This window comes from Salmo trutta, chromosome 34, assembly GCF_901001165.1.
Source record: "Salmo trutta chromosome 34, fSalTru1.1, whole genome shotgun sequence".
Classification (NCBI taxonomy): domain Eukaryota; kingdom Metazoa; phylum Chordata; class Actinopteri; order Salmoniformes; family Salmonidae; genus Salmo; species Salmo trutta.
The window spans coordinates 39,766,602-39,788,694 of record NC_042990.1 but is presented as its reverse complement, the minus strand read 5'-3'; the positions used below and the strand labels follow the sequence as shown (position 1 = coordinate 39,788,694).

Genomic DNA, 22,093 nt, shown 5'->3' with positions numbered 1-22,093 from the left:
AACACCAAATAATGCATGCAGAGCAGAATTAGGGAGATACCCGCAAATTATCAAATTTCATGTAAGCTTTTAGATTTTACAACCACCTAAAAGGTAGCAATTCCCAAACCTTCCATAACAAAGCCATTACCTAAAAAGAAATTAACCTGGAGAAGAGTCTCCTAAGCAAGCTGGTCCTGGGGCTCTGTTCACAAACAGACCCCACAGAGCCCCAGGACAGCAACACAATTAGACCCAACCAAATCATGAGAAAACAAAAAGATAATTACTTGACATATTGGAAAGAATTAACAAAAAACAGAGCAAACTGGAATGCTATTAGGCCCTAAACAGAGAGTACGAACACATTCGAAAACAAACCCGATTTTGATAAACTCCCATATCTACTGGGTGAAATACCACAGTGTGCCGTCACAGCAGCAAGATGTGCGACCTGTTGCCACAAAAAAAGGTCAACCAGTGAAGAACAAACACCACTGAAAATACAACCCATATTTATGTTTATTTATCTTCCCTTTTGTACTTTAACTATTTGCATATGTCTACACTGTATGTAGACATAATATGTAACTTGCTTTGGCAATGTTAACATATGTTTCCCATGCCAATAAATAATTAATAAATAAACAATAAATAAATAAATAAACAATAAATAAATAATTGAAATTGAATTGAGAGGGAGACGGGGGATATGAAGAGTGGAAGAGAGGGATAAAGAAAAGGGGTCAAAGAAAGACTATGCAAATATGGAGAAAAAAAGATTCAGCTTACACTTGGCCTGAAGGTCATGACATGACGTGACATGACATAACAAGAGAGAAGGAAAGAGTGGAGGTCACACAGCAAGAGAGACTGGAGAAAGAGAGACGTGGAGTAAAAGAAGGAGAGAATGTAGAGAGAGGAAAAATAAGGACTAGAGAAAGACAGGACTAGATAAATACAGGACCAGAGAAATACAGGACTAGAGAAATACAGGACTAGAGAAATACAGGACTAGAGAAAGACAGGACTAGAAAAAGACAGGACTAGAGAAAGACAGGACTAGAGAAAGACAGGACTAGAGAAAGACAGGACTAGAGAAAGACAGGACTAGAGAAAGACAGGACTAGAGAAATACAGGACTAGAGAAAGACAGGACTAGAGAAATACAGGACTAGAGAAAGAGAGCTACTCACGGGGTCTCCAGCATGACGCGACACACACAGGCCATGGTGCTCAGGCAGTCTGTGGTGTCTTCAATGGGTAAGGTCTTATTCTGTAACACAGACAGCAGGGGGAGACAGAGAGTAAATACCGACCCTGGCCCCTGGGGGGAGACAGAGAGTAAATACCTACCCTGGCCCCTCGGGGGAGACAGAGAGTAAATACCAGGCTTGGGGTGTGGTGACACAAATATAGGGTGACTTGGAGTGTGGTGAGGCTAGTAGTATAGGGTAACTTGGGGTGTGGTGAGGCTGGTAGTATAGGGTGACTTGGGGTGTGGTGAGGCTGGTATAGGGTGACTTGGGGTGTGGTGAGGCTGGTATAGGGTGACTTGGGGTGCGGTGAGGCTGGTATAGGGTAACTTGGGGTGTGGTGAGGCTGGTATAGGGTGACTTGGGGTGTGGTGAGGCTGGTATAGGGTGACTTGGGGTGTGGTGAGGCTAGTAGTATAGGGTGACTTGGGGTGTGGTGAGGCTGGTATAGGGTGACTTGGGGTGTGGTGAGGCTGGTATAGGGTGACTTGGGGTGTGGTGAGGCTGGTATAGGGTGACTTGGGGTGTGGTGAGGCTGGTATAGGGTGACTTGGGGTGCGGTGAGGCTGGTATAGGGTGACTTGGGGGGTGGTAGCTATTAGTAAAGGCTTGTGGTAGGCTCTTGTTTTAGGGGACAGGAGTTGGTGCTAGTTAACATTAAGAACTAGAGGGAGGGGAGGGATGGGGGAAGGAGGTAGGGACTAGAACAAGGGAAGGAGGTAGGGACTAGAACAAGGGGACAGGGGAAGGAGGTAGGGACTAGAACAAGGGGACAGGAGTTGTGACTGACCTCTGATACGAACTTGGTGGTGGCGTTACTCAGGGTCTTCAGCATGGGCGTGGCCTCGGCGTAGAACAGAGACATCCGATTGGCCATCTCATTGTTCACCTCGTTCTCTGCCTCCAACTGCAGCAGAGAGAGATGGTTTTGAACAAGGCAACATTTGCATATTTGGCACAGGATTCCACTTTAATTGTTGTGTGTTATCAAGTAATCTAATGTGACATTATTCAATGCTTTTCCTGTGTGCAATTTATTAAACATCTACATAGAGAGAAAACACAGTACTATGTGTTGATGAGTAAACACTGTGTTGATGAATAAACATTGTGTTGATGAGTGAACACTGTGTTGATGAATAAACACTGTGTTGATGAGTAAACACTGTGGTGATGAATAAACACTGTGTTGATGAGTGAACACTGTGTTGATGAATAAACACTGTGTTGATGAGTAAACACTGTGTTGATGAGTAAACACTGTGTTGATGAATAAACACTGTGTTGATGAGTAAACACTGTGTTGATGAATAAACACTGTGTTGATGAGTAAACACTGTGTTGATGAGTAAACACTGTGTGTTGATGAGTAAACACTGTGTTGATGAATAAACACTGTGTTGATGAGTAAACACTGTGTTGATGAGTAAACACTGTGTTGATGAGTAAACACTGTGTTGATGAATAAACACTGTGTTGATGAGTAAACACTGTGTTGATGAATAAACACTGTGTTGATGAGTAAACACTGTGGTGATGAATAAACACTGTGGTGATGAATAAACACTGTGGTGATGAATAAACACTGTGTGTTGATGAGTAAACACTGTGTTGATGAATAAACACTGTGTTGATGAGTGAACACTGTGTTGATGAATAAACACTGTGTTGATGAGTAAACACTGTGTTGATGAATAAACACTGTGTTGATGAGTGAACACTGTGTTGATGAATAAACACTGTGTTGATGAGTAAACACTGTGGTGATGAATAAACACTGTGGTGATGAATAAACACTGTGGTGATGAATAAACACTGTGTGTTGATGAGTAAACACTGTGTTGATGAGTAAACACTGTGTTGATGAGTAAACACTGTGTTGATGAGTAAACACTGTGTTGATGAGTAAACACTGTGTTGATGAGTAAACACTGTACTGTGTGGTGATGAGTAAACACTGTGTTGACGAGTGAACACTGTGGTGATGAGTAAACACTGTGTTGATGAGTGAACACTGTGTTGATGAGTAAACACTGTGGTGATGAGTAAACACTGTGTTGATGAGTAAACACTGTGGTGATGAGTAAACACTGTGGTGATGAGTAAACACTGTGGTGATGAGTAAACACTGTGTTGATGAGTAAACACTGTGGTGATGAGTAAACACTGGTGATGAGTAAACACTGTGGTGATGAGTAAACACTGTTGATGAGTAAACACTGTGTTGATGAGTAAACACTGTGGTGATGAGTAAACACTGTGTTGATGAGTAAACACTGGTGATGAGTAAACACTGTGGTGATGAGTAAACACTGTTGATGAGTAAACACTGTGTTGATGAGTAAACACTGTGTTGATGAGTAAACACTGTGTTGATGAGTGAACACTGTGTTGATGAGTAAACACTGTACTGTGTTGATGAGTAAACACTGTACTGTGTTGATGAGTAAACACTGTTGATGAGTAAACACTGTGTTGATGAGTAAACACTGTTGATGAGTAAACACTGTGTTGATGAGTAAACACTGTGGTGATGAGTAAACACTGTGGTGATGAGTAAACACTGTGTTGATGAGTAAACACTGTGTTGATGAGTAAACACTGTACTATGTGTTGATGAGTAAACACTGTGGTGATGAGTAAACACTGTGGTGATGAGTAAACACTGTGGTGATGAGTAAACACTGTGTTGATGAGTAAACACTGTTGATGAGTAAACACTGTGTTGATGAATAAACACTGTGGTGATGAGTAAACACTGTACTATGTGTTGATGAGTAAACACTGTGGTGATGAGTAAACACTGTGGTGATGAGTAAACACTGTGTTGATGAGTAAACACTGTGGTGATGAGTAAACACTGTGGTGATGAGTAAACACTGTGGTGATGAGTAAACACTGTGGTGATGAGTAAACACTGTGTTGATGAGTAAACACTGTGTTGATGAGTAAACACTGTGTTGATGAGTAAACACTGTACTATGTGTTGATGAGTAAACACTGTGTTGATGAGTAAACACTGTGTTGATGAGTAAACACTGTGGTGATGAGTAAACACTGTGTTGATGAGTAAACACTGTACTATGTGTTGATGAGTAAACACTTAGGTGATGAGTAAACACTGTGGTGATGAGTAAACACTGTGTTGATGAGTAAACACTGTGGTGATGAGTAAACACTGTGTTGATGAGTAAACACTGTTGATGAGTAAACACTGTGTTGATGAGTAAACACTGTGGTGATGAGTAAACACTGTGTTGATGAGTAAACACTGTGTTGATGAGTAAACACTGTGTTGATGAGTAAACACTGTACTATGTGTTGATGAGTAAACACTGTGGTGATGAGTAAACACTGTGTTGATGAGTAAACACTGTGGTGATGAGTAAACACTGTATTGATGAGTAAACACTGTGGTGATGAGTAAACACTTTGGTGATGAGTAAACACTGTGGTGATGAGTAAACACTGTGTTGATGAGTAAACACTGTGTTGATGAGTAAACACTGTGTTGATGAGTAAACCCTGTACTGTGTGTTGATGAGTAAACACTGTGTTGATGAGTAAACACTGTGTTGATGAGTAAACCCTGTACTATGTGTTGATGAGTAAACACTGTGTTGATGAGTAAACACTGTGGTGATGAGTAAACACTGTGGTGATGAGTAAACACTGTACTGTGTGTTGATGAGTAAACACTGTGTTGATGAGTAAACACTGTGTTGATGAGTAAACACTGTGTTGATGAGTAAACACTGTGTTGATGAGTAAACACTGTGGTGATGAGTAAACACTGTGGTGATGAGTAAACACTGTGGTGATGAGTAAACCCTGTACTATGTGTTGATGAGTAAACACTGTGTTGATGAGTAAACACTGTGTTGATGAGTAAACACTGTGGTGATGAGTAAACACTGTGGTGATGAGTAAACACTGTACTGTGTGTTGATGAGTAAACACTGTGTTGATGAGTAAACACTGTGTTGATGAGTAAACACTGTGGTGATGAGTAAACACTGTGGTGATGAGTAAACACTGTGGTGATGAGTAAACACTGTGGTGATGAGTAAACACTGTGGTGATGAGTAGCTTTTAACTTTTTCACATGTGACTATGGTGACAGTTTGTAATGAACACTGTTACCCTAGCAACTGTCTGACAGATTAGCCAAGTGATCCTGTTTCAGGCTGGTTGTTCAGCCTGTTTCTACTGACGGTCTTACCTGCTGGTTGTTCAGCCTGTTTCTACTGATGGTCTTACCTGCTGGTTGTTCAGCCTGTTTCTACTGATGGTCCTCCTGTAGTAGCTGAAGTCATTCTGAATGGCTGGGTTTGTCATCTAGAGAGAGAGGGGGAAGAGAGAGAGGGAGAGACGGACGAAGGGAGAGGGAGGGGAAGAGAGAGAGGGAGGGAGAGAGAGAGTGTGAGGGAGGGAGGGAGGGGGAGAGGGGGAGGGAGAGGGAGGGAGAGAGGGGAAGAGAGAGGGTGGGAGAGCGAGAGAAAGAGAGACAGTGGCTAGAATAAGTACAGTTCAAAAACAGTACTTTATACTCTTAAGATGACCTAGTGTCCCACTGAAGGACAACAGGAAGGAGAGAAAGACTGGTCGTTCACAACAGGAAGGAGAGAAAGACTGGTCGTTCACAACAGGAAGGAGAGAAAGACTGGTCATTCACAACAGGAAGGAGGGAAAGACTGGTCGGAGAAGTGTATATAGGAAAGGGATATGAAGTGTTATGAAGGTAAGGACCACTTTACCCCTCCCTAATATTATGGAAACATAATTGGTGTCTGACCAAATTAATCAAGATTTTAGTTTTGAGTTTAACCGAGATTACACCCTCCCTCCCTCTTCCTCTCCTCTTCCCACATTCCTCTCTCCTCTTCCTCTCCTCTTCCTCTTCCTCACTTTTAGTTCGTCGAAGCTGAGGGTGAAGTGGAGTATCTCAGCGAACTGTTTGGCCAGGGCCTGTTCTCTCTCCAGGTGCTGCATGGGAGCGTAGGGAGGGCTCGTCAGCGCCTCCAACAGGCTACGCAGTGCATTCTCTACAAAGACACATGTACATAACATTAGTTTCATTACCATTAGTATTCAGTCAGCTGTGCATGCAAGTTTTCATAAGAGCTTGTGGCTCCTCAGAACTGTTTTATAGCCACATTACACACATGCGATTCATAAATAGTATTGTCTGCATTCCTGTGTCCTTGTCCTAATCATATCCCTTATTATGGTGTCCGCACACATGCTATTGAACCCAGACCACGGTATAGCTGTATGTAGCTCTGTCAAAGTAATGGCTCAGCCTGTCCCGTGGGGACCAATCCCTTCCCTCTGAATCATTAACTATTCAACAGCTCTTCTATAAATACAGTACTGATGGGTTTTTATCTGTGACGGCCTGGATAGAAACTCCACTCTCCCTCCTCCTGCTGCTAGCCCAGAGCTACTGGAGCATAGATATATAATTAATAGAACCTCTAATCTCCCTCCTCCTGCTGCTAGCCCAGAGCTACTGGAGCATAGATATATAATTAATAGAACCTCTAATCTCCCTCCTCCTGCTGCTAGCCCAGAGCTACTGGAGCATAGATATATAATTAATAGAACCTCTAATCTCCCTCCTCCTGCTGCTAGCCCAGAGCTACTGGAGCATAGATATATAATTAATATAACCTCTAATCTCCCTCCTCCTGCTGCCAGCCCAGAGCTACTGGAGCATAGATATATAATTAATAGAACCTCTAATCTCCCTCCTCCTGCTGCTAGCCCAGAGCTACTGGAGCATAGATATATAATTAATAGAAACTCCACTCTCCCTCCTGTTGCTGCTAACCCATAGCTACTGGAGGATAGATATATAATAGATAGAAACTCCAATCTCCCGCCTCCTGCTGCTAGCCCAGAGCTACTGGAGCATAGATATATAATTAATAGAAACTCCAATCTCCCGCCTCCTGCTGCTAGCCCACTGGAGTGCTACTGGAGCATAGATATCCAGTATACTAGATAGATATATAATAAATAGATATAGAGTGAGTAGAGAGAATGTTCAAGGTAATGTCCTGTGGGTTAGGGGCGTACTACTTGCGTCACCTCTCGGATTGTGGTGACTTTTTTCTGTGTTCAAAACAGGTATCCATGGTACATGATTTCCTTATCATAGAGCCACTGTATGGGAATTCTATGTATTGTATTTCTATCATCAGTAGAGTACTGCCGTCTTAGCGTGTGCTTCAGTAACTGCAGGAGAGGAAGATGGGGATGTGGAGGGGGACTGGTGAAGGTCGGCGTTTCAAACATTGTGAAGAGTCTAATTCTCTACTTCCTGATCCAGCTCCTCTTCAACTGGACGAGGAAGTGTTTAAAGGCACTGTGTTTAGTGTAAGAAGTGTGTGTAGGGTCTGTGGTTAGTGTAAGAAGTGTGTAGGGTCTGTGTTTAGTGTGAGTGTAAGAAGTGTGTGTAGGGTCTGTGGTTAGTGTAAGAAGTGTGTAGGGTCTGTGTTTAGTGTAAGAAGTGTGTAGGGTCTGTGTTTAGTGTAAGAAGTGTGTGTAGGGTCTGTGTTTAGTGTAAGAAGTGTGTAGGGTCTGTGTTTAGTGTAAGAAGTGTGTGTAGGGTCTGTGTTTAGTGTAAGAAGTGTGTAGGGTCTGTGTTTAGTGTAAGAAGTGTGTGTAGGGTCTGTGTTTAGTGTAAGAAGTGTGTAGGGTCTGTGTTAAGTGTAAGAAGTGTGTAGGGTCTGTGTTTAGTGTAAGTGTGAAAGGTGCCGTCCATATTGTCATGTAGGCGAACATGAATCTGGACTCTGCATCTCAAATGACACCCTATTCCCTATTTAGTGCACTTCTTTTGACCAGAGCCCTTTCTGCTATGGGGAACAGGGTGTGAGATCTGCCTGTAGGTGTTGAATACAGCACGGATTCTCTCTCTCTCTCTCTCTGTCTCTGTCTCTGTCTCTGTCTCTGTCTCTGTCTCTGTCTCTGTCTCTGTCTCTCTCTGTCTCTCTCTGTCTCTGTCTCTGTCTCTGTCTCTGTGTCTCTGTCTCTCTCTCTCTCTCTCTGTCTCTCTGTCTCTCTCTCTCGCTCCCCCTCTCTCTCTCTCTATCTCCACTCGATGACCGCGTTCTGTTGTTGCCTTAGCAACTGCTGCCTGCCTGCTAGGTCAGGCTACTGCAGAGGGGGCTGAGAGGAGGAAAGAGGTGTGAGTGTGCGTGTGTGAAATTAAGTCTGCAAGGGAAGCCATTGAAGCCGCTAAAATCTAATATCATCATGACTCTCTCTCCTGGTGTTATAAATACTCTGAGATAACTCTCTCCTGGTGTAATAAATACTCTGCGATAACTCTCTCCTGGTATTATAAATACTCTGAGATAACTCTCTCCTGGTGTAATAAATACTCTGCGATAACTCTCTCCTGGTATTATAAATACTCTGAGATAACTCTCTCCTGGTGTTATAAATACTCTGCGATAACTCTCTCCTGGTGTTATAAATACTCTGAGTTAACTCTCTCCTGGTGTAATAAATACTCTGAGATAACTCTCTCCTGGTGTTATAAATACTCTGAGATAACTCTCTCCTGGTGTTATAAATACTCTGAGATAACTCTCTCCAGGTGTAATAAATACTGAGATAACTCTCTCCTGGTGTTATAAATACTCTGAGTTAACTCTCTCCTGGTGTAATAAATACTCTGAGATAACTCTCTCCTGGTGTTATAAATACTCTGAGATAACTCTCTCCTGGTATTATAAATACTCTGAGTTAACTCTCTCCTGGTATAATAAATACTCTGAGATAACTCTCTCCTGGTGTTATAAATACTCTGAGATAACTCTCTCCTGGTGTAATAAATACTGAGATAACTCTCTCCTGGTGTTATAAATACTGAGATAACTCTCTCCAGGTGTAATAAATACTCTGAGATAACTCTCTCCAGGTGTAATAAATACTCTGAGATAACTCTCTCCTGGTGTAATAAATACTCTGCGATAACTCTCTCCTGGTATTATAAATACTCTGAGATAACTCTCTCCTGGTGTTATAAATACTCTGAGTTAACTCTCTCCTGGTATTATAAATACTCTGAGATAACTCTCTCCTGGTGTTATAAATACTCTGATATAACTCTCTCCTGGTGTAATAAATATTGAGATAACTCTCTCCTGGTGTTATAAATACTGAGATAACTCTCTCCAGGTGTAAAAAATACTCTGAGATAACTCTCTCCAGGTGTAATAAATACTCTGAGATAACTCTCTCCTGGTGTAATAAATACTCTGAGATAACTCTCTCCTGGTGTTATAAATACTCTGAGATAACTCTCTCCTGGTGTTATAAATACTCTGAGATAACTCTCTCCTGGTGTTTTAAATACTCTGAGATAACTCTCTCCTGGTGTTATAAATACTCTGAGATAACTCTCTCCTGGTGTTATAAATACTCTGAGATAACTCTCTCCTGGTGTTATAAATACTCTGAGATAACTCTCTCCTGGTGTTATAAATACTCTGAGATAACTCTCTCCTGGTGTTATAAATACTCTGAGATAACTCTCTCCTGGTGTTATAAATACTCTGAGATAACTCTCTCCTGGTGTTTTAAATACTCTGAGATAACTCTCTCCTGGTGTTATAAATACTCTGAGATAACTCTCTCCTGGTGTTATAAATACTCTGAGATAACTCTCTCCTGGTGTTATAAATACTCTGAGATAACTCTCTCCTGGTATTATAAATACTCTGAGATAACTCTCTCCTGGTGTTATAAATACTCTGAGATAACTCTCTCCTGGTGTTATAAATACTCTGAGATAACTCTCTCCTGGTGTTATAAATACTCTGAGATAACTCTCTCCTGGTGTTATAAATACTCTGAGATAACTCTCTCCTGGTATTATAAATACTCTGAGATAACTCTCTCCTGGTGTTATAAATACTCTGAGATAACTCTCTCCTGGTATTATAAATACTCTGAGATAACTCAGTGCAGTAAGATGGACTGTGTTGTTTTCATTTAGTGACCATCTCTTCATCCCTCCCTCCTGTCCTGTCAATCTCCTCTCCGTTCGCTGCCTGCAGGGCGTTTAAGTGCTTGTGTGTGTGTGTTTTTGCGTGCATGCTTGTGTGTGTGTGTGTGTGTGTGTGTGTCACCCACCCAGTCGGAGGGAGAACTCGTAGAAGCGTTTGAGTTTGGCCACCAGGGGGCAGACTGCGTTCCAGGCCTTCTCCTGTAGCTGCAGATCACCTGGGTTCTGGATGGCCTGGAGGAGAACAGGAAGACGACAGAGGAAGAGAAGAAGGAGAGCAGATATTGGTCTCTGGATACTTAGAAAACACAATCCACAACTTAGGGAAGTATAGAATGTTCATCTGGAATGGAGACCGAAGGGGGGAAAAAAAACCCAGAGTATTTTTAACATTAAAAGGAATTAGTTCCTTCCTCAAGTAATCACTGATCTGACAGGACTGGATTAGTGAGATATGTGTCATGGAATCGTGATAGATTATTGATGACTTCAAGATCTATGCTGTCCAAAAAAAATCTATCTTTGAATGGAAAGTAAACGACAGCAGGAAGCTAGTATTATACTATATATAATATACTCAATACTCTTTGCGCTATAGAGCGATAAAAGCTCAACAGCCATGCTATTCTCTTCCCAGTGGTCGTTGATACAGGAGTGGGAATTGAAGCCACTGGTTCCCAGTCTATTGTTAATAAAAGCATGGGTAATGATTGTTGTGTGTTCTGTGTTTGATGCCTGGCCAATGGCTGACCGCCAGGCTGCTTTGTTGGCTGTGATGTGTGAAAGAGAGAGAGAGAGATCACAGGTGTGTGTGTTTGTGCATGACACAGCTGAGCAAACCTTTTAACTTGACTCAACACCACCAGCCACCACACGTTAAAGACTAACGTTTGAACAGTGGAACTGTTTGATGAACCGTTAGTATAACGTTTGTGGCCACGTGGCTTGTAGATTCTCTCCTAGTTAAGAGACACACACAGCTGGTGAATAAGAGTATAATAACATGAATAATGGGAGAAGGAATATATCAGATAAATGATTCTTTGTGAATAGTAATTTGTGTGTATCGGAATAGCAGGCTACCTATTGCAATTTGGTTCATTTGTTACAGCACTTAACGGCATTAACAAATATTCATATTCTGTTTTGTCGTCGTCGTCCCCTCCCTCCTCACACACCCCTCCCCTCCGCTCACCTCTCGTATCTCCTGTCCAGCCCCGTTGTAAGACTGTAGTTCGGCCAGGATGCCGTGGGCCTCCTCCAGCACAGCACTGACCTGGTTCCATACCGCCGTCTCTGCCTCTGTAGGCTGAGCATCTGGAGGAGGGAGAGGAGCATGATGGGACATGGAGTTTTGGAGGGTGGGGTTGGGGTTGTGAGTAGATCGGAGCATTTTGGGAAGTTTAATTTTGGAGAGGAGAATAGGGACAGGGTGTGTGGGGGGGAATTAGGGTTTGGTTTATAGGACAAGGTGGGGGGGGTGAAAATGGAACAGTTTTGGGGGGGGGAGTAAGGGGAAGGGTGTTTAGTGACCGAGGGAGGATGATGATTGAAAGAGAATTAGGACAAAGATCTTTACAATATAAATATATATACGTACAGTCACTAAACACTGCAGAGGGCCAGGTCTTGACATGAGATATGTGTCTGTACAGTAACTCCACTATTGCAGGGATTAGTCTGTCCTGTTCCAGGGGGGGTTAGTCTGTCCTGTTCCAGGGGGGATTAGTCTGTCCTGTTCCAGGGGGAGGATTAGTCTGTCCTGTTCCAGGGGGAGGATTAGTCTGTCCTGTTCCAGGGGGGGGGGGGTTAGTCTGTTCTGTTCCAAGGGGGGATTAGTCTGTCCTGTTCCAGGGGGATTAGTCTGTCCTGTTCCAGGGGGGGATTAGTCTGTCCTGTTCCAGGGGGGATTAGTCTGTCCTGTTCCAGGGGGAGGACTAGTCTGTCCTGTTCCAGGGGGGATTAGTCTGTCCTGTTCCAGGGGGGAATAGTCTGTCCTGTTCCAGGGGGGATTAGTCTGTCCTGTTCCAGTGGGAGGACTAGTCTGTCCTGTTCCAGGGGGGATTAGTCTGTCCTGTTCCAGGGGGGAAAAGTCTGTCCTGTTCCAGGGGGGATTAGTCTGTCCTGTTCCAGGGGGAGGATTAGTCTGTCCTGTTCCAGGGGGATTAGTCTGTCCTGTTCCAGGGGGGGATTAGTGTGTCCTGTTCCAGGGGTAATAGTCTGTCCTGTTCCAGGGGGGATTAGTTTGTCCTGTTCCAGGGGGAGGATTAGTCTGTCCTGTTCCAGGGGGGATTAGTCTGTCCTGTTCCGGGGTGGTTAGTCTGTCCTGTTCCAGGGGGGATTAGTCTGTCCTGTTCAAGGGGGGATTAGTCTGTCCTGTTCCAGGGGGGATTAGTCTGTCCTGTTCCAGGGAGGGGATTAGTCTGTCCTGTTCCAGGGGGAATATTCTGTCCTGTTCCAGGGGGGATTAGTCTGTCCTGTTCCAGGGGGGATTAGTCTGTCCTGTTCCAAGGGGAGGATTAGTCTGTCCTGTTCCAGGGGGGATTAGTCTGTCCTGTTCCAGGGGGGGATTAGTCTGTCCTGTTCCGGGGGGGGTTAGTCTGTCCTGTTCCAGGGGGGATTAGTCTGTCCTGTTCCAGGGGGGGTTAGTCTGTCCTGTTCCAGGGGGGGTTAGTCTGTCCTGTTCCGGGGGGGATTAGTCTGTCCTGTTCCAGGGGGGGTTAGTGTGTCCTGTTCCAGGGGGGATTAGTCTGTCCTGTTCCAGGGGGGATTAGTCTGTCCTGTTCCAAGGGGAGGATTAGTCTGTCCTGTTCCAGGGGGGATTAGTCTGTCCTGTTCCAGGGGGGGATTAGTCTGTCCTGTTCCGGGGGGGTTAGTCTGTCCTGTTCCAGGGGGGATTAGTCTGTCCTGTTCCAGGGGGGGTTAGTCTGTCCTGTTCCAGGGGGGGTTAGTCTGTCCTGTTCCGGGGGGGATTAGTCTGTCCTGTTCCAGGGGGGGTTAGTGTGTCCTGTTCCAGGGGGGATTAGTCTGTCCTGTTCCAGGGGGGGATTAGTCTGTCCTGTTCTGGGGGGGGATTAGTCTGTCCTGTTCCAGGGGGGATTAGTCTGTCCTGTTCCAGGGGGGATTAGTCTGTCCTGTTCCAGGGGGGGATTAGTCTGTCCTGTTCCAGGGGGGATTAGTCTGTCCTGTTCCAGGAGGTGGATTAGTCTGTCCTGTTCCGGGGAGGGGGGGATTAGTCTGTCCTGTTCCAGGGGGGGATTAGTCTGTCCTGTTCCAGGGGGGACTAGAATGTCAGAACTAGAAGCATTTCACTACAGTCAAATGAACATCTGCTAACCATGTGTATGTGACCAATAACATTTAATTTGATTTGATATTTGTTCACGCTTTTGTATCACTTCTCCTTCTGTGTTTGACATATTTCCCGTGAAGAGTTTGTGTAAAAGTGTAAAACATTGATTGTCATTGTCATTTTTTTTCGTTACTTGACGTTTGAGTTCCGCGTTCACACGTCTGGTCAAGGATCTGGGGGCCCACCTTTTTATCCAGGTGAATTAATATAGTTGGTCTGAGTACAATCAGAACGATGAGCTAAATTATCAGCTCTGTCTCACACAGGAGGTATGGAAGCACGACCTTCAGCTTGGGTTGTTGTCATATGATGTAATTGATATCGTATCACCCCTGATTGTTGTCTTCGTCGTAGGTCTCTCTCTGTTTACGTAGTGTTGTGTTGTCTCTCTTGTCGTGATGTGAGTTTTGTCGTGTTTTATTAAATTTATTTTATTTTATATTTTCCCAGTCCCTGTCCCCGCAGGAGGCCTTTTGCCTTTTGGTAGGCAGTCATTGTAAATAAGAATTTCTTCTTAACTGACTTGCCTAGTTAAATAAAGGTTAAATAAAATAAAATAAAAATATGCATTGATAAGGCTTAAATGGGCAACTTTTTTTTATACACTTTTTGCATGCTTTTTCTTGGGGGGGGCCTTATATCTATAATTATATACATTATACAATTGTATATCTTCAGGTTCTTGAAAATGTGGTTGAAAGTCCCTGAAATCCTTGCCTGTATGAACCGTGCTTAAAGGATGTACATAGTCCTAGACCTGTGTTGTATAGTCCTAGACCTGTGTTGTATAGTCCTACAACTGTGTTGTATAGTCCTAGACCTGTGTTGTATTGTCCTAGACCTGTGTTGTATAGTCCTAGACCTGTGTTGTATTGTCCTAGACCTGTGTTGTATTGTCCTAGACCTGTGTTGTATTGTCCTAGACCTGTGTTGTAAAGTCCTAGACCTGTGTTGTATTGTCCTAGACCTGTGTTGTATAATAGACCTGTGTTGTATAGTCCTAGACCTGTGTTGTATAGTCGTAGACCTGTGTTGTATTGGTGAAGACCTGTGTTGTATAGTCCTAGACCTGTGTTGTATAGTCCTAGACCTGTGTTGTATTGTCCTAGACCTGTGCTGTATAGTCCTAGTCCTGTGTTGTATAGTCCTAGACCTGTGTTGTATAATAGACCTGAGTTGTATAGTCCTAGACCTGTGTTGTATAGTCCTAGACCTGTGTTGTATTGTCCTAGACCTGTGTTGTATAATAGACCTGTGTTGTATAATCCTAGACCTGTGTTGTATAGTCCTACACCTGTGTTGTATAATAGAACTGTGTTGTATAATCCTAGACCTGTGTTGTATTGTCCTAGACCTGTGTTGTATAATATACCTGTGTTGTATAGTCCTAGACCTGTGTTGTATAGTCCTAGACCTGTGTTGTATAATAGACCTGTGTTGTATAGTCCTAGACCTGTGTTATATTGTCCTAGACCTGTGTTGTATAGTCCTAGACCTGTGTTGTACGTATTATAGACCTGTGTTGTATAATCCTAGCCCTGTGTTGTATAGTCCTAGACCTGTGTTGTATAATAGACCTGTGTTGTATAATCCTAGACCTGTGTTGTATTGTCCTAGACCTGTGTTGTATAGTCCTAGACCTGTGTTGTATAGTCCTAGACCTGTGTTGTATAGTCCTAGACCTGTGTTGTATAGTCCTGGACCTGTGTTGTATTGTCCTAGACCTGTGTTGTATAGTCCTAGACCTGTGTTGTATTGTCCTACACCTGTGTTGTATTGTCCGAGACCTGTGTTGTATAGTCCTGACCTGTGTTGTATAGTCCTAGACCTGTGTTGTATTGTCCTAGACCTGTGTTGTATTGTCCTAGACCTGTGTTGTATTGTCCTAGACCTGTGTTGTATAGTCCTAGACCTGTGTTGTATAATAGACCTGTGTTGTATTGTCCTAGACCTGTGTTGTATAGTCCTAGACCTGTGTTGTATAGTCCTAGACCTGTGTTGTATTGTCCTAGACCTGTGTTGTATTGTCCTAGACCTGTGTTGTATTGTCCTAGACCTGTGTTGTATAGTCCTAGACCTGTGTTGTATAATAGACATGTGTTGTATAATCCTAGACCTGTGTTGTATAGTCCTAGACCTGTGTTGTATAATAGACCTGTGTTGTATAATCCTAGACCTGTGTTGTATTGTCCTAGACCTGTGTTGTATAATATACCTGTGTTGTATAGTCCTAGACCTGTGTTGTATAGTCATAGACCTGTGTTGTATAGTCCTAGACCTGTGTTGTATAGTCCTGGACCTGTGTTGTATTGTCCTAGACCTGTGTTGTATAGTCCTAGACCTGTGTTGTATTGTCCTAGACCTGTGTTGTATTGTCCTAGACCTGTGTTGTATTGTCCTAGACCTGTGTTGTTTTGTCCTAGACCTGTGTTGTATAATATACCTGTATTGTATAGTCCTAGACCTGTGTTGTATAGTCCTAGACCTGTGTTGTATAGTCCTAGACCTGTGTTGTATTGTCCTAGACCTGTGTTGTATTGTCCTAGACCTGTGTTGTATTGTCCTAGACCTGTGTTGTATAGTCCTAGACCTGTGTTGTATAATAGACCTGTGTTGTATAATCCTAGACCTGTGTTGTATAGTCCTAGACCTGTGTTGTATAATAGACCTGTGTTGTATAATCCTAGACCTGTGTTGTATTGTCCTAGACCTGTGTTGTATTGTCCTAGACCTGTGTTGTATAGTCCTGGACCTGTGTTGTATTGTCCTAGACCTGTGTTGTATAGTCCTAGACCTGTGTTGTATTGTCCTAGACCTGTGTTGTATTGTCCTAGACCTGTGTTGTATTGTCCTAGACCTGTGTTGTATAGTCCTAGACCTGTGTTGTTTTGTCCTAGGCCTGTGTTGTATTGTCCTAGACCTGTGTTGTATAATAGACCTGTATTGTATTGTCCTAGACCAGTGTTGTATAGTCCTAGACCTGTGTTGTATAGTCCTAGACCTGTGTTGTATTGTCCTAGACCTGTGTTGTATTGTCCTAGACCTGTGTTGTATTGTCCTAGACCTGTGGTGTATAGTCCTAGACCTGTGTTGTTTTGTCCTAGACATGTGTTGTATAGTCCTAGACCTGTGTTGTATAATAGACCTGTGTTGTATAATCCTAGACCTGTGTTGTATTGTCCTAGACTTTTGTTGTATAATAGACCTGTGTTGTATAGTCCTAGACCTGTGTTGTATAGTCCTAGACCTGTGTTGTATTGTCCTAGACCTGTGTTGTATAATAGACCTGTGTTGTATAGTCCTAGACCTGTGTTGTATTGTCCTAGACCTGTGTTGTATAGTCCTAGACCTGTGTTGTATAATAGACCTGTGTTGTATAGTCCTAGACCTGTGTTGTATAGTCCTAGACCTGTGTTGTATAGTCCTGGACCTGTGTTGTATTGTCCTAGACCTGTGTTGTATAGTCCTAGACCTGTGTTGTATTGTCCTAGACCTGTGTTGTATTGTCCTAGACCTGTGTTGTATTGTCCTAGACCTGTCTTGTATTGTCGTAGACCTGTGTTGTATAGTCCTAGACCTGTGTTGTTTTGTCCTAGACCTGTGTTGTATTGTCCTAGACCTGTGTTGTATAATAGACCTGCATTGTATTGTCCTAGACCTGTGTTGTATAGTCGTAGACCTGTGTTGTATAGTCCTAGACCTGTGTTGTATTGTCCTAGACCTGTGTTGTATTGTCCTAGACCTGTGTTGTATTGTCCTAGACCTGTGTTGTATAGTCCTAGACCTGTGTTGTATAATAGACCTGTGTTGTATAATCCTAGAACTGTGTTGTATAGTCCTAGACCTGTGTTGTATAATAGACCTGTGTTGTATAATCCTAGACCTGTGTTGTATTGTCCTAGACCTGTGTTGTATTGTCCTAGACCTGTGATGTATTGTCCTAGACCTGTGTTGTATAGTCCTAGACCTGTGTTGTATAGTCCTGGACCTATGTTGTATTGTCCTAGACCTGTGTTGTATAGTCCTAGACCTGTGTTGTATTGTCCTAGACCTGTGTTGTATTGTCCTAGACCTGTGTTGTATTGTCCTAGACCTGTGTTGTATTGTCCTAGACCTGTGTTGTATTGTCCTAGACCTGTGTTGTATTGTCCTAGACCTGTGTTGTATAGTCCTAGACCTGTGTTGTTTTGTCCTAGACCTGTGTTGTATTGTCCTAGACCAGTGTTGTATAGTCCTAGACCTGTGTTGTATAGTCCTAGACCTGTGTTGTATAGTCCTAGACCTGTGTTGTATAGTCCTGGACCTGTGTTGTATTGTCCTAGACCTGTGTTGTATAGTCCTAGACCTGTGTTGTATTGTCCTAGACCTGTGTTGTATTGTCCTAGACCTGTGTTGTATTGTCCTAGACCTGTCTTGTATTGTCGTAGACCTGTGTTGTATAGTCCTAGACCTGTGTTGTTTTGTCCTAGACCTGTGTTGTATTGTCCTAGACCTGTGTTGTATAATAGACCTGTATTGTATTGTCCTAGACCTGTGTTGTATAGTCCTAGACCTGTGTTGTATAGTCCTAGACCTGTGTTGTATTGTCCTAGACCAGTGTTGTATTGTCCTAGACCTGTGTTGTATTGTCCTAGACCTGTGTTGTATAGTCCTAGACCTGTGTTGTATAATAGACCTGTGTTGTATAATCCTAGAACTGTGTTGTATAGTCCTAGACCTGTGTTGTATAATAGACCTGTGTTGTATAATCTTAGACCTGTGTTGTATTGTCCTAGACCTGTGTTGCATAATATACCTGTGTTGTATAGTCCTAGACCTGTGTTGTATAGTCCTAAACCTGTGTTGTATAGTCCTAGACCTGTGTTGTATAGTCCTGGACCTATGTTGTATTGTCCTAGACCTGTGTTGTATAGTCCTAGACCTGTGTTGTATTGTCCTAGACCTGTGTTGTATTGTCCTAGACCTGTGTTGTATTGTCCTAGACCTGTGTTGTATTGTCCTAGACCTGTGTTGTATAGTCCTAGACCTGTGTTGTATTGTCCTAGACCTGTGTTGTATTGTCCTAGACCTGTGTTGTATTGTCCTAGACCTATGTTGTATTGTCCTAGACCTGTGTTGTATTGTCCTAGACCTGTGTTGTATAGTCCTAGACCTGTGTTGTTTTGTCCTAGACCTGTGTTGTATTGTCCTAGACCTGTGTTGTATAATAGACCTGTATTGTATTGTCCTAGACCTGTGTTGTATAGTCCTAGACCTGTTTTGTATAGTCCTAGACCTGTGTTGTATTGTCCTAGACCTGTGTTGTATTGTCCTAGACCTGTGTTGTATTGTCCTAGACCTGTGGTGTATAGTCCTAGACCTGTGTTGTTTTGTCCTAGACATGTGTTGTATTGTCCTAGACCGGTGTTGTATAATAGACCTGTGTTGTATTGTCCTAGACCTGTGTTGTATAGTCCTAGACCTGTGTTGTATTGTCCTAGACCTGTGTTGTATTGTCCTAGACCAGTGTTGTATTGTCCTAGACCTGTGTTGTATTGTCCTAGACCTGTGTTGTATAGTCCTAGACCTGTGTTGTATAATAGACCTGTGTTGTATAATCCTAGAACTGTGTTGTATAGTCCTAGACCTGTGTTGTATAATAGACCTGTGTTGTATAATCCTAGACCTGTGTTGTATTGTCCTAGACCTGTGTTGCATAATATACCTGTGTTGTATAGTCCTAGACCTGTGTTGTATAGTCCTAAACCTGTGTTGTATAGTCCTAGACCTGTGTTGTATAGTCCTGGACCTATGTTGTATTGTCCTAGACCTGTGTTGTATAGTCCTAGACCTGTGTTGTATTGTCCTAGACCTGTGTTGTATTGTCCTAGACCTGTGTTGTATTGTCCTAGACCTGTGTTGTATTGTCCTAGACCTGTGTTGTATAGTTCTAGACCTGTGTTGTATTGTCCTAGACCTGTGTTGTATTGTCCTAGACCTGTGTTGTATTGTCCTAGACCTATGTTGTATTGTCCTAGACCTGTGTTGTATTGTCCTAGACCTGTGTTGTATAGTCCTAGACCTGTGTTGTTTTGTCCTAGACCTGTGTTGTATTGTCCTAGACCTGTGTTGTATAATAGACCTGTATTGTATTGTCCTAGACCTGTGTTGTATAGTCCTAGACCTGTTTTGTATAGTCCTAGACCTGTGTTGTATTGGTCCTAGACCTGGTTGTATTGTCCTAGACCTGTGTTGTATTGTCCTAGACCTGTGGTGATAGCCTAGACCTGTGGTGTTTTGTCCCTAGACATGTTGTTGTATTGTCCTAGACCGGGTGTTGTATAATAGACCTGTGTTGTATTGTCCTAGACCTGTGTTGTATAGTCCTAGACCTTGTGTTGTATTGTCCTAGACCTGTGTTGTATTGGTCCTAGACCTGTGTTTGTATTGTCCTAGACCTGTTGTGTATAGTTCTAGACCTGTGTTGTATAGTCCTAGACCTGTGTTGTATAGTCTTAGACCCTGTGTTGTATGTCCTAGATCTGTGTTGTATAGTCTTAGACCTGTGTTGTATAGTCCTAGACCTGTGTTGTATTGTCCTAGACCTGTGTTGTATAGTCCTAAACCTGTGTTGTATAGTCCTAGACCTGTGTTGTATAGTCCTAGAACTGTGTTGTATAATAGACCTGTGTTTTGTATAGTCCTAGACCTGTGTTGTATAGTCCTAGACCTGTGTTGTATAGTCCTAGACCTGTGTTGTATTGTCCTAGACCTGTGTTGTATTGTCCTAGACCTGTGTTGTATAGTCCTAGACCTGTGTTGTATTGTCCTAGACCTGTGTTGTATTGTCCTAGACCTGTGTTGTATGGTCCTAGACCTGTGTTGTATAATAGACCTGTGTTGTATAGTCCTAGACCTGTGTTGTATAGTCCTAGACCTGTGTTGTATAGTCCTAGAACTGTGTTGTATAATAGACCTGTGTTGTATAGTCCTAGACCTGTGTTGTATTGTCCTAGACCTGTGTTGTATAGTCCTAGACCTGTGTTGTATAATAGACCTGTGTTGTATAATCCTAGACCTGTGTTGTATAGTCCTAGACCTGTGTTGTATAATAGACCTGTGTTGTATAATCCTAGACCTGTGTTGTATTGTCCTAGACCTGTGTTGTATTGTCCTAGACCTGTGTTGTATAGTCCTGGACCTGTGTTGTATTGTCCTAGACCTGTATTGTATAGTCCTAGACCTGTGTTGTATTGTCCTAGACCTGTGTTGTATTGTCCTAGACCTGTGTTGTATTGTCCTAGACCTGTGTTGTATTGTCCTAGACCTGTGTTGTATAGTCCTAGACCTGTGTTGTTTTGTCCTAGACCTGTGTTGTATTGTCCTAGACCTGTGTTGTATAAAAGACCTGTATTGTATTGTCCTAGACCTGTGTTGTATAGTCCTAGACCTGTGTTGTATAGTCCTAGACCTGTGTTGTATTGTCCTAGACCTTTGTTGTATTGTCCTAAACCTGTGTTGTATTGTCCTCGACCTGTGTTGTATAGTCCTAGACCTGTGTTGTATAATAGACCTGTGTTGTATAATCCTAGACCTGTGTTGTATAGTCCTAGACCTGTGTTGTATAATCCTAGACCTGTGTTGTATTGTCCTAGACCTGTGTTGTATAATATACCTGTGTTGTATAGTCCTAGGCCTGTGTTGTATAGTCCTTGACCTGTGTTGTATAGTCCTGGACCTGTGTTGTATTGTCCTAGACCTGTGTTGTATAGTCCGAGACCTGTGTTGTATTGTCATAGACCTGTGTTGTATTGTCCTTGACCTGTGTTGTATAGTCCTAGACCTGTGTTGTATAGTCCTTGACCTGTGTTGTATTTTCCTACACCTGTGTTGTATTGTCCTAGACCTGTGTTGTATTGTCCTAGACCTGTGGTGTATAGTCCTAGTCCTAGACCTGTGTTGTTTTGTCCTAGACATGTGTTGTATTGTCCTAGACCGGTGTTGTATAATAGACCTGTGTTGTATTGTCCTAGACCTGTGTTGTATAGTCCTAGACCTGTGTTGTATAGTCCTAGACCTGTGTTGTATTTTCCTAGACCTGTGTTGTATTGTCCTAGACCTGTGTTGTATAGTCCTAGACCTGTGTTGTATAGTCATAGACCTGTGTTGTATTGTCCTAGATCTGTGTTGTATAGTCATAGACCTGTGTTGTATAGTCCTAGACCTGTGTTGTATTGTCCTCGACCTGTGTTGTATAGTCCTAGACCTGTGTTGTATAGTCCTAGACCTGTGTTGTATAGTCCTAGACCTGTGTTGTATAGTCCTAGACCTGTGTTGTATAATAGACCTGTGTTTTGTATAGTCCTAGACCTGTGTTGTATAGTCCTACGAACCTGTGTTGTAATAGTCCTAGACCTGTGTTGTATTGTCCTAGACCTGTGTTGTATTTGTCCTAGAACCTGTGTTGTATAGTCCTAGACCTGTGTTGTATTGTCCCTAGACCTG

At 42.8% G+C, this 22,093-nt stretch overlaps 1 protein-coding gene across 2 annotated transcripts in view; it reads right to left on the bottom strand.

Annotated features, from left to right (window-relative positions):
• The window catches only part of fam49al (family with sequence similarity 49 member A, like), a 95,379-nt gene that overhangs the window by 3,824 nt on the left and 69,462 nt on the right, over window positions 1–22,093 (bottom strand). For both annotated transcript variants that reach the window (XM_029732841.1, XM_029732842.1), the window contains exons 4-9: window positions 11,453–11,574; window positions 10,386–10,491; window positions 6,144–6,280; window positions 5,496–5,573; window positions 2,026–2,142; window positions 1,176–1,255 (exon numbers count right to left, since the gene is read on the bottom strand). In XM_029732841.1, coding sequence (XP_029588701.1) covers window positions 1,176–1,255; window positions 2,026–2,142; window positions 5,496–5,573; window positions 6,144–6,280; window positions 10,386–10,491; window positions 11,453–11,574 — 640 coding nt within the window. The remainder of the gene's footprint in view (window positions 1–1,175; window positions 1,256–2,025; window positions 2,143–5,495; window positions 5,574–6,143; window positions 6,281–10,385; window positions 10,492–11,452; window positions 11,575–22,093) is intronic.